Below are 12,426 nucleotides of genomic sequence, written 5' to 3' on the forward strand. Positions count from 1 at the left end.
ATAACTTCCAGATACTTTCTATATACTCTCCTTGATCATTTTTTGGGTTTTTTGTTTTGTTTTGAGATAGGATTTCTTTGTCTTTGTAGACCAGGCTGGCCTTGATCTACCTGCCTCTGCCTCGAGTGCTGGGATTTACAGGCGTGTGTCACCATGTCCAGCTTCTTCATCCTGTTCCTGTATCTTGTTTTTGGTTTTGTGTTTTGAGGTAGGGTCTCTGTATACCTGTTCCTGTAACTTAAGCCAAAACAGCTACTGTTTTTATAAGGTGCCCAGTAGTTCTCATTGTTTCATTAGTTAAAAGCATTGGGGCCAGAAGTGTAGCTCAGGTGCTTGCCCAGAATACATGAAGAATTCCATCCACTCCACTTCATAAAACAAAGCATGGGAGGTAGGCACAGTAAAATCAAAAGTTCAAGGTAACCCTTAAATACATAGAAGTTTGAGGCCAGCCTGGGCTAGCGACTTCACCTGAGGTACAGGGCCTGGGGAGATTGCCCAGTGAGTAAGAGCTCATCTCACAAATGTGAGGACCTCTATTTAATCCCTGATACACAATTGCTGAGCATGGTGGCACACACTGTAGTCCCAGTGCTGAGAAGGTGGGAATAGGAGGAATTCAGGCACGCTCTGGACAGCCAGTCTAACTAGTTGGTGAGCACCAGACCATGAGAAGAAACCCTGTCCAAAAGGAAGTAGCTGGTGTCTCTGCCACACACATATATACACATACCTCAAGACAGGCTGGGTCTGGAGGTGCACATGTTTAATCCTGGGCAGAGGCAGGTAGATCAGGTAGGCCAGCCTGTTTTGAAGAGCAAGATCAGGGCAGCTTATACTATAAGACCCTATGCAAAAAAAAAAAGTTAGCCAGGTGTTAGGTAGCACACACTTTTAATTCCATCGGAAACAGGATCTCTGAATTTGGGGCCAGCCTAGACTTCATAGAGACCCTGTCTCAAGAAAGAGAGAGGGAAAAGAAAAGAAAAGCTTAAAAATAAATTATTGGCCCCAAAACTTAAAGCCATAGGTCTGGGCTGGAGAGATGGCTCAGAGGTTAAAGAGCTCTGACTGCTCTTCCAAAGGTCCTGAGTTCAATTTTCAGCAATCTCGTGGTGGCTCATGACTATTGATAATGAGATCTGGTGTCCTCTTCTGACAAATGCAGGTAGAACATTGCAAAATAATAAAATAAATATTTTAAAACAAAACCAAGCCCACAGCTCCATTCTGTGAGTGTGGATGTTTGCCTTTATGTATATCTGAACATCCCAAGTATGCAGTTCCCAAGCAGACCGGAAGAATGTTGTCCAGTCCCCTAGACCCGGCAGTGTGGAGAGTTGTAAGCTGCTGTGTGGATGCTGGAAGCCGGAACCTAGTCAGCAAGTACTCCTAACCACTAACCTGTCTTTCCAGCCCATTTTGACTTGAGACATGGTCATGGTCTCACTGTCTAGCTGTGAACTCTGCCTCCCATGTGCTTGGATTAAAGGCAGGCACCACTATGAACATCTTTTTTTTTTTTTTTTTTTTTGATAAAGAGGCTTTTGGTAGCTTGGGCTCTCCTCAAAATTATAATCATCAGTGTTAGGGTTCTGGTATGTACCTCCTATTATGTTTTAATATTTGTATATTTTGTACATTCATATACACATTTCATGGGTAATAAAATCGATCTGTATGTGAGATCTAAGTACTCTATTAATGTATGCTGATTCCGTAAGCTAACCCTTAATTCCGTGAAGAATTGCCTTGCACTTGTTTGTTGACCTTCATGTGCTTTTCTGCTTCTTACAGGAGACCCCCATGCTCACCAAGGAAAAACAGAAGCGCAAGGAGGAGGAGGAAGAGCGACAACTGCTTCTCGCAGTGCAGAAGAAGGAGCAAGAGCAGATGTTGAAAGAGGAGAGAAAGCGGGAATTGGAGGAAAAGGTCAAGGCAGTGGAAGGTATGTGGAGGTTCAAGGGTGAGAAGACAGCGCCAGAACATCCTTCATCTTAGCTGTTTCTGGCAATTTCTATTTAAGTGTCTTGTAAACTGTATTCTGTCATGTTTACTCACGTGATTCAGTCTTGTTCGCCTTACATTCTATTCAAACCATTTCTCATTCCCAGTATGCCTTTAAGTAACTTGATTTTTATTTAGATTTCTACTGTGTCCTACACACTTTATATAGAATTTTAAAAAAGAAAAAAGTCCAGGAAGTGGTGATGCATGCCTTTAATCCCAGCTATCAGGAGGCAGAGGCAAACAAATCTTGAGGACAGGCAGGGCTACACAGAGAAACCCTGTCTCCAGGTGGGGAAAAAGAAAGAAAACAAAAGAAAAGCTACTAAGACATTGGCAATTACTCTCATGGATACAGTAGTATATGCTTAAGAAAGCCTTGTTTGTTTGCGGGGATTTTGTTGTTTAGACAGGGTTGCATGTGCCTCGTGATGATATTGAACTCACTTTGAACAAGTTCCTACTTACCCCCAAGTGCTAAAATTACAGATGAGTAGCACCACTGCCAGATTTGTGGTGGTGCTTCGTGCTCAAGGACTTCTACATGCCAGACAATCTATCAACCAAACTACGTCTGACCCAGATTTTCTTCAATGTGGTGTACCAGAATGTTGCCGGTGCCAGGTAGTTTTCATAGGCTCAAACTGCAGTCTTCATGTATTAAGGGTTTTTGTTGTTGTTGTTTGGAGGATTTTTTTTTTTGCCTATACTTTTTTTACTTGTTAGAGACAGGGTCTCTCTGGAGTCATACCTGGCATGGACATCAGTGTAGACCAGATTGGCCTTGAACTCACAGGTCTACCTACTTCTCTGCCTTTTGAGGGTTTTTGTCTATAGATTTACAAAGCAAAGAAGGGTAACAACTTCAGTGGCTTTCTTGGATAGCAGCATTAACCAGCTGAACCTGTTTTAATGTATATCAGTGTTTTGTTCTGTTTTGTTTTCTCCAAGTGTCCTTCTTTCATGCTCTGTCCCTCTCCTCATGGGTTTTTCTTCCAGGTAAGAAATACAATGCTTACATTACAAAATCTCTCTCTCTCTTTTCTGACAGGGCTTCATTATATGGCCCAGGTTGACCTAGAATTTGCAGCAATCCTCCTGCCTCAGCTTTCCAAACACTCTTATTGTAGGTATGACTACGCTCAGCTGAGGTTGTTCTTTGAAGTGATTTATATGCATTAGTGTGACAATGTCAGTTACTCTGGAACTGGAGTTACAGACAGTTGTGAGCTGCCATGTTGGTACTGGAAACTGAATCCAGGTCCTCTGGAAAAACACTGTATTCTTGACTACCGAGCCATCTCTCCAGGCCCCAAAGTGACATTTTTTAATGTACCCATTCTGTACCAGTCAGTATTCTAGGTTTATGGTAATAAAATAGGTTATTCCTTTTATGAAATTTATAAACAAATATTGTACAAGTATGGGTAGTGTTGACTGCTCAAAAGTGGGTTCATGAAATCCCAGCACAGGAGAATCAGGAGTTCAAGTCTTGTCTACGTAGTGTGATTGAGGCTAACCTGGGACACATGAAACCCTGTCTCAGAAAAAGTTTCATGATTAAAGTGACATTTAACTGGGATTATCACAGTCTGTCAGTTATGCCACTTGAATAGAATTAATGAATTTGGCAAGGGTGGGCTCTAAGAAAAGAAGGCCTAGGGAACAGCAAGTACAGATGCTCATTTGGATCATGTTTGTGTCTTGGTTATAGATCGAGCTAAGAGGAGAAAGCTGAGGGAGGAGCGGGCGTGGCTGTTGGCTCAAGGCAAGGAGCTACCCCCAGAACTTTCCCATTTGGACCTGAATTCTCCTACGAGGGAAGGAAAGAAGGCCAAGGACCCGTGAGTATTTAATACAGCAACAGGAGCAGCAGGCCACGCTAGTGAGCGCTTCTTTCTGCAAGCCCTTGCTGAGCCTGATGACCTTTGTTGTTGTTCCTGGAACAAATGTGGTATAGGGAGAGGATTGACCACTGCACATGGACATGCATTCATGCGTGCAAGCAAGAAATAAGTTATTTTTTTAAAGCCAGGTGGTAGTAGTGCACGGCTTTTATCCCAGCGCTTAGGAGGCAGAGGCAGGCAGTTATCGGTGAATGTGAGGGCAGCCGGGTCTACAGAACTCATTCCATGAAAGCCAGAACTACAGAGAAACCCTGTCTGAAAAAAACAAAAGGTCCAGCAGTTAACACTCCCTAGGCAAACTCCCAAGTCACTGGAGTTTTCCCAGCTACCACATAGCAGCTCACAAGTCCCTTTAGCTTCAGGAGGACCTGACACAAACGCACACACATGATTAAAAATTAAATTCTTAGTTTTAAAAAAGTACCTCTCTTATTTAATCCTTGTAATGGACAGGCAGGCCTGTTTGGGAGGCAGTGGCTTTGCCATTTTAATGTTAAGAAAGCTTAGCAAAGGTTAGTGGTAGGCCTCCCCCATCCCTCCCCGACAGGGTTTTTCTATATATCTCTGGCAGGCGCCTTAAATTTACTCCTGACTCAAATGCATTCATGCCCCCACATACTCTTTAAATGATTCTCTTCTCTCCTTTTACTCTTAGAATCCTGCTGGCACAAGAAATGATGACTTTAACAAAGCTCTTATCTCAGATTTTCAGTATCACCGGAATTTTTATTTAATGAGAAATTGTTTCTTGGAAGTGTGTAAAACATTTTACATTTGTTTGTTTGGTAGTGCTAGGTATTGAACGCCCAGTCTTTAAGCATGATAGACAGTACTCTAGCACTTGGCTACACTCAATCCTGTGTTTAAGGACTAGAACTTGCCGTCCTGCTCCCTCAGCTTCCTCAGTGCTGGGTTACAAAAGTGCACGGCCATGTTCAGTGAGCATTTTACTTTTTAAAATAGTAATTTTTGCTGGGTATTCTGGTACCCAGCAGGCATGAGCAATTGCTGGGCTGAAGGTAGGCCAGAATAGAACCATGGCAGGAAGAAGACAAGGTTCAAAAAAGAAAACTAAGCACCACTTGGTTAACACAGGTTGGTAGATTACAGGCTAGCCTGGTATAGCTAGCACACAACATCTAGGCCTATTTCAGAAAAATAAAAAGAAAACAAAACAATACGGTTACAGCCAGGCATGGTAATAACATCAGCTCTGTAGGAGCTAAGGCAGAGTCTGAAGTTTGAGACAGCGTGGACTACATTACAGTACCCTATCTTTAAAAAAATAAATAAAAATTTTGGCTAATAGTTACAAAGTCAGGGGCTGGAGAGATGGCTCAGAGGTTAAGAGCGCTGGCTATTCTTCCAAAGGTCCTGAGCTTTGAAATTCCCAGCAACCACATGGTGGCTCACAACCATCTATAATGAGATCTGGTGCCCTCTTCTGTCATGCAGGCAAAATATTATATATATATATATATATATATATATATATATATATATATATATATATATATAAATAAATAGATCTTTGAAATAGTTGCAGAGTCATAAGAAACATTTAAGCCAGTTATTTCTTTATAGATGGAATTGATTATAGGGAATCTGATAGTCCTCTTTTTGCTAAGGTCAACCATCCACTATCCTTACACTCTTTCCAGTGAGTGGTATCAGTGTTGGAATTAACTAAGAGTAAAAAACACAGCTTGTTCTAGTTTGAATCGAGAGCTAAGGAAAATTGGTCAAAGTTAACTAATAACCATTTTTTGTGGTTCACAGCTTTGAACTGGATGACGATTTTACTGCCATGTATAAAGGTTAGTTTCCATTCTCAGCCGTGGTACTTCTGATGCACATCTTTTCATATGAATGTGTCAGTAATGTCCTCCTCTTGGCTTTCAGTTCTCGATGTGGTAAAGGCTCACAAGGATTCCTGGCCTTTCTTGGAACCTGTGGATGAATCTTATGCCCCCAACTATTACCAGATTATTAAGGTATCTTTGAAATTGTACTTAAGTGTCTGTATCTTGCTTGGGTTTTATATTAGTCCTTTTTCCATCATAGTGACCCAGTACCTATTTTGGCCATGGTAGTAGGCAGCTCTGGTGATGGAGCTTGTTCACATCTTGGTGGCCAGCCAAAATTTTGGGCTTGAACTGGTACATGCTACAGGGCCCTGTCCCACAGTGCCCCACTCCCTCCAAGGAGGCCCAACCTCCTGAGAGTTCCCCAGCCTCTTAAAGCAGAAGCACTAGCTGGGAGAACAGCTGTTCAAATTGCAGGAATCTGTGAGGTCAGTTCAGATTCAGACTATAATGAGTTACTTTTTTTTTCTTTTCCTCTTGCTTTTCTGTCCCTCTTAAAATCAGGGCTACTGGACGGATGGATGGGGACACACACACACATGCACACAACTCTGTTGGGTTTTGTTTTGAGACAGAACACCATGTCTTTTTGGTTGATCTGGATCTCACTGTGTAGACCAGACTGGCCGCAAACTAAAAAGATCTGCCTGCCTCTGCCCCCTGAGTTGGTGGGATTAAAAGTGTGTGCTAAGATGGGCGCTGTGGTACACACTTTTAATCCCAGCACTCAGGGAGTCAAAGGCAGGCAGATATCTTGAGTTCAAGACTAGCCTGGGCTACAGAGTGAGTCTAGGACAGTGAAGGGAACATAGAGAAACCCTGTCTTGAAACCAACAATACATGAAACCAACAATACAAAAAAGTGTGTGCCAATACTCTAAGCTACACCAGACTCTTGAAAAATTAAAATGCAAGGATTCCTCTTCTTCATAAAAACTGATTAAAGGGGCCATGCAGCTAATTGTTTTGTCTTGTTTTGAGATAAAGCTTCACTCTATTAACAAAATTAGCCTGGACATCACTACGTAGCACAGACTGTCCAAAAACTTGTGTCAGTCCTCCTGAGTTTCAATGCTGGGATTAAAAGAAAGTTACTGATCCACTTACAGCATGTTTTAATTAAAGTGTCATGTGTTCTATTTTAGATCCCCATGGATATTTCAACCATGGAGAAGAAATTAAATGGAGGTTTATATTGTACAAAGGAGGAATTTGTAAATGACATGAAGACCATGTTCAGAAATTGTCGAAAATACAATGGGGACAGTAGTGGTAGGTGATAAGGGCCTTTTTGCTGGATGTGTATCTTCTGTTATTACAGTTGGGAATGAAATGCTCTCTAGGTGTGTCTCATCCTGCAGTGCTTACTCATGTTTTCTGTTTTGATACAGAGTCTCTGTAGCCCAAGCTCATATTGGACTTGTAAACTTAGAAATGAGTATGGGCCACAATGTGTGTGCTGGGAACCAAACCCAGGTCATTTGTAAGAGTAAAAAGCGATCATAACCTCTGAACCACCACGCTAGTCCTACTTTAAACTTTTTTATCTTGCAGTGTTGGGGGCTCAAGTGTGCCACTGTGCTGGTTTTCTGTTTTGCCTTAGGACTACAAGCGGAATGTACATTAACAACCATGGGACTTGTTTCAATTTCTTTCTTTTTTTTTTTTTTTTTTTTTTTTTTGGCTTTTCTAGACAGGGTTTCTCTGTGTAGCCCTGGCTGTCCTGCACTCACTCTGTAGACCAGGCTGGCCTCGAACTCACAGAGATCCTCCTGCCTCTGTGGGATTACAGGTGTGTGCCACTGTGCCCAGCTGCTTGTTTCAGTTTCTTAAACAGTGCCCCAGGAATTCTCATTTAGCCTTCTGGATAAAAAGAGTCTAGCAGAGGTCTGATCTAGGTTGTCCTGAGTCTCTTTACTACAGACAAGATTCGATCTCCATTGAACTCATCGTTTGCATAGCAGATGGAATCTAGTGGTTTTTGAATGCTTAGCAAGCATTCTACCACTGAGCCATATCTCTTAATTTTCCTTCTTAAATCACTTTGAAAACTGGCATAACTTTCTAATGATCCTGAAACTTGGGAATATTCATGCATCAATATGAAAATGCTGCAGCCTAAAAAAACAAAGCAAATTTAATTAGAGTATTTAGTAGTTTCAGTTAACCTAGCCCAAAATAATTAAATTTTTACTATTTGAAGTGACATACTAGAGTTCCTGTTATGTCACAGTTATACCTCCTTGAGCATAATTCTAAAACCAAATCTTCGTGTTGTGCCTGTATCTTTGCAGTGTAATATTTTCCAAAGGTAAGTTAAAACTCAGAGTTTAGCCCAGTAGATTTCTTCATTATTTTCAGTAATTGTTTTTTAATGTACTTGGAGGTCATTCCTCATGTCTTCCTTCTAGAATATACCAAGATGTCTGACAATTTAGAGAGGTGTTTCCATCGGGCCATGATGAAACATTTTCCTGGTGAAGATGGAGACACAGATGAAGAATTTTGGATCAGAGAGGATGAAAAACGGGAAAAAAGGAGGAGTCGGGCTGGTCGAAGTAGTGGAAGCCATGTTTGGACTCGCTCTAAAGACTCAGAAGGTCCCAGCAGGAAGCTGCCACCAGTGGAGAATGGAGGAAAATCATTGCCCCCTGCACGCCGAGCTGCCTCCTCAGGGGATGGTCAGAGGAGCAGTTCTACACAACTCCCTCCAGAGGTGAGCACATCAAATAGCCAAGGCTTTTCCCACACCCTGCACTATGGTAGGGTGCCTAACCAGGCACCCCCTTTAGACCAGATGGTAAGAAAAAACTCGCCTTCTATGGTCATGTCTCCAAGCCAGTGCGTTTATAGGAATCCAAGGGCTAGTGACTAGTAGTCTTTAGATAACCAGAGATCAGTAGTTCTCAACCTTTCTGATGCTGCAACCTACAGTTCCTCATGTTCTGGTGATCTCTAACCATAAAATTTTTTTTGTTGCTTTTTTAGAACTCTTAATTTTTTTTTAAGATTTACTTATTATTTATACAGAGTTCTGCCTGCATGTGTGCCTGCACACGAGATCTCACTACAGATGGTTGTGAGTCACCATGTCGCTGCTGGGATCCGAGCTCAGGACCTTTAGGAAGAGCAGCCAGTGTTCTTAACCTCTGAGCCATCTCTCCAGCCCCAGAACTGTAACCAGTTGTAATGTAAATGTCTGATACGCAGATGGTTTTAGGCAATCCCCCAGAGGTATGACAGTGTGCAGACTGAGAACCACTGCTGTAGATGGGTTATTTAGGTTTTGGAGACGGAGTCTCATCCAACACAAGATGACCTTGGCCTTGGCTGTGTAGGGAATGCTGAGAATGCCTTGACTTCCTGGTCTTCCTGTCGCTACCTCACAAATGAGATAGTTTTTCCTCACATATACCCTATCCCCATGGTCATCCTTTCTTCATTTAGGTTCTCTTTTTTTTTTTTTTTTATTTTGAATCGTGTATTCTCAAAATGGACAAAAGTTGGGATTAGAAAGGCTTGATTCTTCACCAGTATTCCTGGCTACTTTGGAAAACTGAGTTTTGAGGCTCACTTGATTCCAGAGAGTTGGAGACCAGCCTTGGGCCTCATAGTGAGAACTCTGTCTCAGAAAGAAACACAGAAATAAAGCGTAGCAGCCTAGTATATAAGCCACATAGTATGTCTGAAGCATTGACATTTCGCTATAAGGAGCTGGGTTGTAGTTCAGTTAGTAGAGTACTTCCTAGCTTGCATGAAACCATGTGTGTGATCCCCTACACTGTAATAGTGGGTATGGTGCCCACCTGTGATGCCAGCCCTGAAGAGATGGAGATGGGCCTGGTGGTGGGCCAGCACCTGAGAGGCAGAGGCAGGTGGATCTCTGTGAGTTTGCGGCCAGCCTGGTCTACAGTGAGAGTTCAAGACAGCCAGAACTATTAACACAGAGAAACCCTGTCTTGGAAGATGAAAGAGGAACGGGGGAAGAGGAAGACTAGAAAGAAGTTCAAGGTTATCCTCAGCTACGTAGCAAGTTTGAGGCCAGCTTGACTTCATGAGACCCTGTCTTAAAAATATGTAATGTACTTGGATCCAGAATGCTTCAAATGGCCTTATTTGTGATGGGTAACGTGTTGCTTAAAATAAGAGACAAATGCTTTTCCTGGAGATAGAAGCTGCTTTCTGGTGAGGTGCTATTCCTGGCCATGGGGCACATTAATGGCAGTCGTTAGAGAATCCCCTCCTTTCCCGATTGCTTCTCTTTCCTCATCCCTCTTTCTGCTTTACTCACTGCCTTCAGCGGCCAGCAGCACCAGGAACATTTGGTTCTCTTCAAGGATCAGATCCTACCAGCTTATATGGCTCCTCTCGAGTCCCAGAGGTGCCCCCGGGAGAGCCCTTGCAGCACCCACCTTTTGCTGTACAGGTAAGCAGTCTGCAAAGACAGCTGGGAAGGTTCTGCAGTCATGATTGAGAGTTTCTTCCCACATTAAATTTAATTCAGCCATTTCCCTGCTGAGAAATCTGTCCCACTAGGTGAAGTAAGTGTCTTTCAAGATCTGTCTTGTTCTGTGAATGTGGTTAATTCTGTTTTTACCTTTTCTATTGTCAGGCTCCAGTTGGAATTAGTAACCACCGAGGACCCCGGCTCAGTGCTCCTGAAGAGAAGATGTGTGGGGGCCTAACACACCTTTCCATGGGGTCACATCCCCCCTCCTTGCAGCTTGGGCAGATGAATTGTCCCAGTCAAGATGGAAACCTTTATCCACCCTCTCCATTCCAGGCAGGATTTATTTCTGCTAGGCATGGTGGGACTCCAGCCCGATCTCCTGACTTTGCTGAAAACTCAGAAATTCCTCCTGGTCACATTTATCATTCATACAAGTATCTAAATAGAGTACACCCTGCTGTCTGGAACGGGAACCATGGAGCTACAAACCCTGGACGTTTGGGGCCAGATGAGAAGCCCCATCTGGGGCCAGGACCCTCTCACCACCCCCATACCCTTGGTCATATGATGGATGGCCGAGTGATGAGACCACCTATCCCACCAAACCAGTGGACTAAACAATCGGGCTTTCTGCCTCATGGAGTTTCTTCCTCGGGGTATATGCAGCCACCCTGTAAGTCTGCTGGACATCGGTTGCAGCCACCTCCAGCTCCAACACCAAGTCCTCTGTTTGGAGGACCCTCCCAACCTCTCCGGGGGGTACAAGGAGGGGAATCAATGATGGACAGCCCTGAAATGATTGCCATGCAGCAGCTCTCCTCCAGAGTCTGTCCCCCAGGTGTGCCTTACCATCCCCGCCAGCCCACCCCTCCACAGTTACCTGGTCCCTTTCCACAGGTAGCTCATTCAGCATCAGTATGTGTGTCAGCCCCCAAGCCTGCCTTGGACAACCCCGGGAGCACACAGGAGACCAGTGGAACCCAAGAGCCTGAGAATGACCGAGGTAGTTTACCATGCCCTTTTTTTTTTTTTTTCCTCCCCCCGACTTTTGTATGTCAACTCATGAATAGTCTTTTCATATAGCGTATGAAGATACATTGAAATGGTGTCATGCCTCTCCTGGAAACTACTCAAGTTTGGGATAATTGAAACCCTTTAGGTATAGAAGTATCAAGAGCATAATTAATGAATATACAGTAGTTTAGAAAAAAGCCACCCTGCCCCAGGGGTAAAACATTGCAGGAAACGATGCCATGTACAGGACAGAATGTACCTACACCTCCTTTAGGTAGAGAAGGATCAAGAGCATAATTAATGAATATACAGCCTAAGGAAAAAAGGGTTTTTTTGTTTTGTTTTGTTTTGTTCGTTTTGTTTTGTTTTTAAGATCTTTCTGGCTCCGACTGTCTTGGAACTTTAGAGCAGACTGGCTTCAAACTGAAAGAGATCCCCCTGCCTCTACCTCCCAGTTCTGGGATTAAAGGTGTGCACCACCAAGCCTCATTTTAAAACTTTTTAATGTAAACCTTTTAATTAGAACATGCCTTTGTTTAAGCTGTTACCAATGTCTTTGGGTTTGTGTTGTTTGCTTTTTAGTTGGGGGTGGTGTGCCTTGTCGGAGTCAGAGGACACCTCGTAGGGAGTTAGTTTTCTGTGCCGTGTGAGTCCCAGGGGCTGCACTGAGGTCCTCAGGCTTGGCAGCAACTGCCTTTACCAGATGAGCCAGCTTGATGGTCCCTCATGTCTCCATCTCCCAAGTGCTGACCATGGGGCGTTATCACCGTGCCCATCTTCTGTGTGTGTGTGTGTGTGTGTGTGTGTGTGTGTGTCTCTGTCTGTCTGTCTCTGTTTTGAGTTCAAAGATAATTTTATAGTTTAAAAGAAAAACCACAGAGCAGTCTAACTTTAAAGTCTCACCTGTTCCCCAAAGGACATTGGCAGAGGAGAGAAGGAAAAACCCATGTCATTTAAACTGATATAGAAATCAGACACTTGTCAAGAAGTGCCAATACCTAGGGTAGAAGCTTTACAGAAAGAGTAAGGAAACCCTAAATATTGGGGCCAGGTTATTTAGAAGCTTGCTTAGAAAAGAGAAGAGCTGGCAGTTTTCGCATATGTCTTTAATTCCAGCACTTGGAAGGCAGAGCCAGGCAGATCTCTACAAAGTGAGTTCCCGGACATCTGAGACTGTTAAACA

The 12,426-nt window shown here is 43.2% G+C and overlaps 1 protein-coding gene across 3 annotated transcripts in view; it reads left to right on the top strand.

The window, feature by feature from the left end:
• LOC110546046 (chromatin remodeling regulator CECR2) overlaps positions 1-12,426 on the top strand; it is a 104,364-nt gene that overhangs the window by 80,605 nt on the left and 11,333 nt on the right. For all 3 annotated transcript variants that reach the window (XM_021632580.2, XM_060384095.1, XM_060384096.1), the window contains 8 exons: positions 1,798-1,948; positions 3,722-3,851; positions 5,694-5,731; positions 5,817-5,908; positions 6,925-7,051; positions 8,191-8,495; positions 10,080-10,205; positions 10,392-11,232. In XM_021632580.2, the coding sequence (XP_021488255.1) occupies positions 1,798-1,948; positions 3,722-3,851; positions 5,694-5,731; positions 5,817-5,908; positions 6,925-7,051; positions 8,191-8,495; positions 10,080-10,205; positions 10,392-11,232 (1,810 nt within the window). The remainder of the gene's footprint in view (positions 1-1,797; positions 1,949-3,721; positions 3,852-5,693; positions 5,732-5,816; positions 5,909-6,924; positions 7,052-8,190; positions 8,496-10,079; positions 10,206-10,391; positions 11,233-12,426) is intronic.

Source organism: Meriones unguiculatus, chromosome 5 (assembly GCF_030254825.1).
Source record: "Meriones unguiculatus strain TT.TT164.6M chromosome 5, Bangor_MerUng_6.1, whole genome shotgun sequence".
Classification (NCBI taxonomy): Eukaryota; Metazoa; Chordata; class Mammalia; order Rodentia; family Muridae; genus Meriones; species Meriones unguiculatus.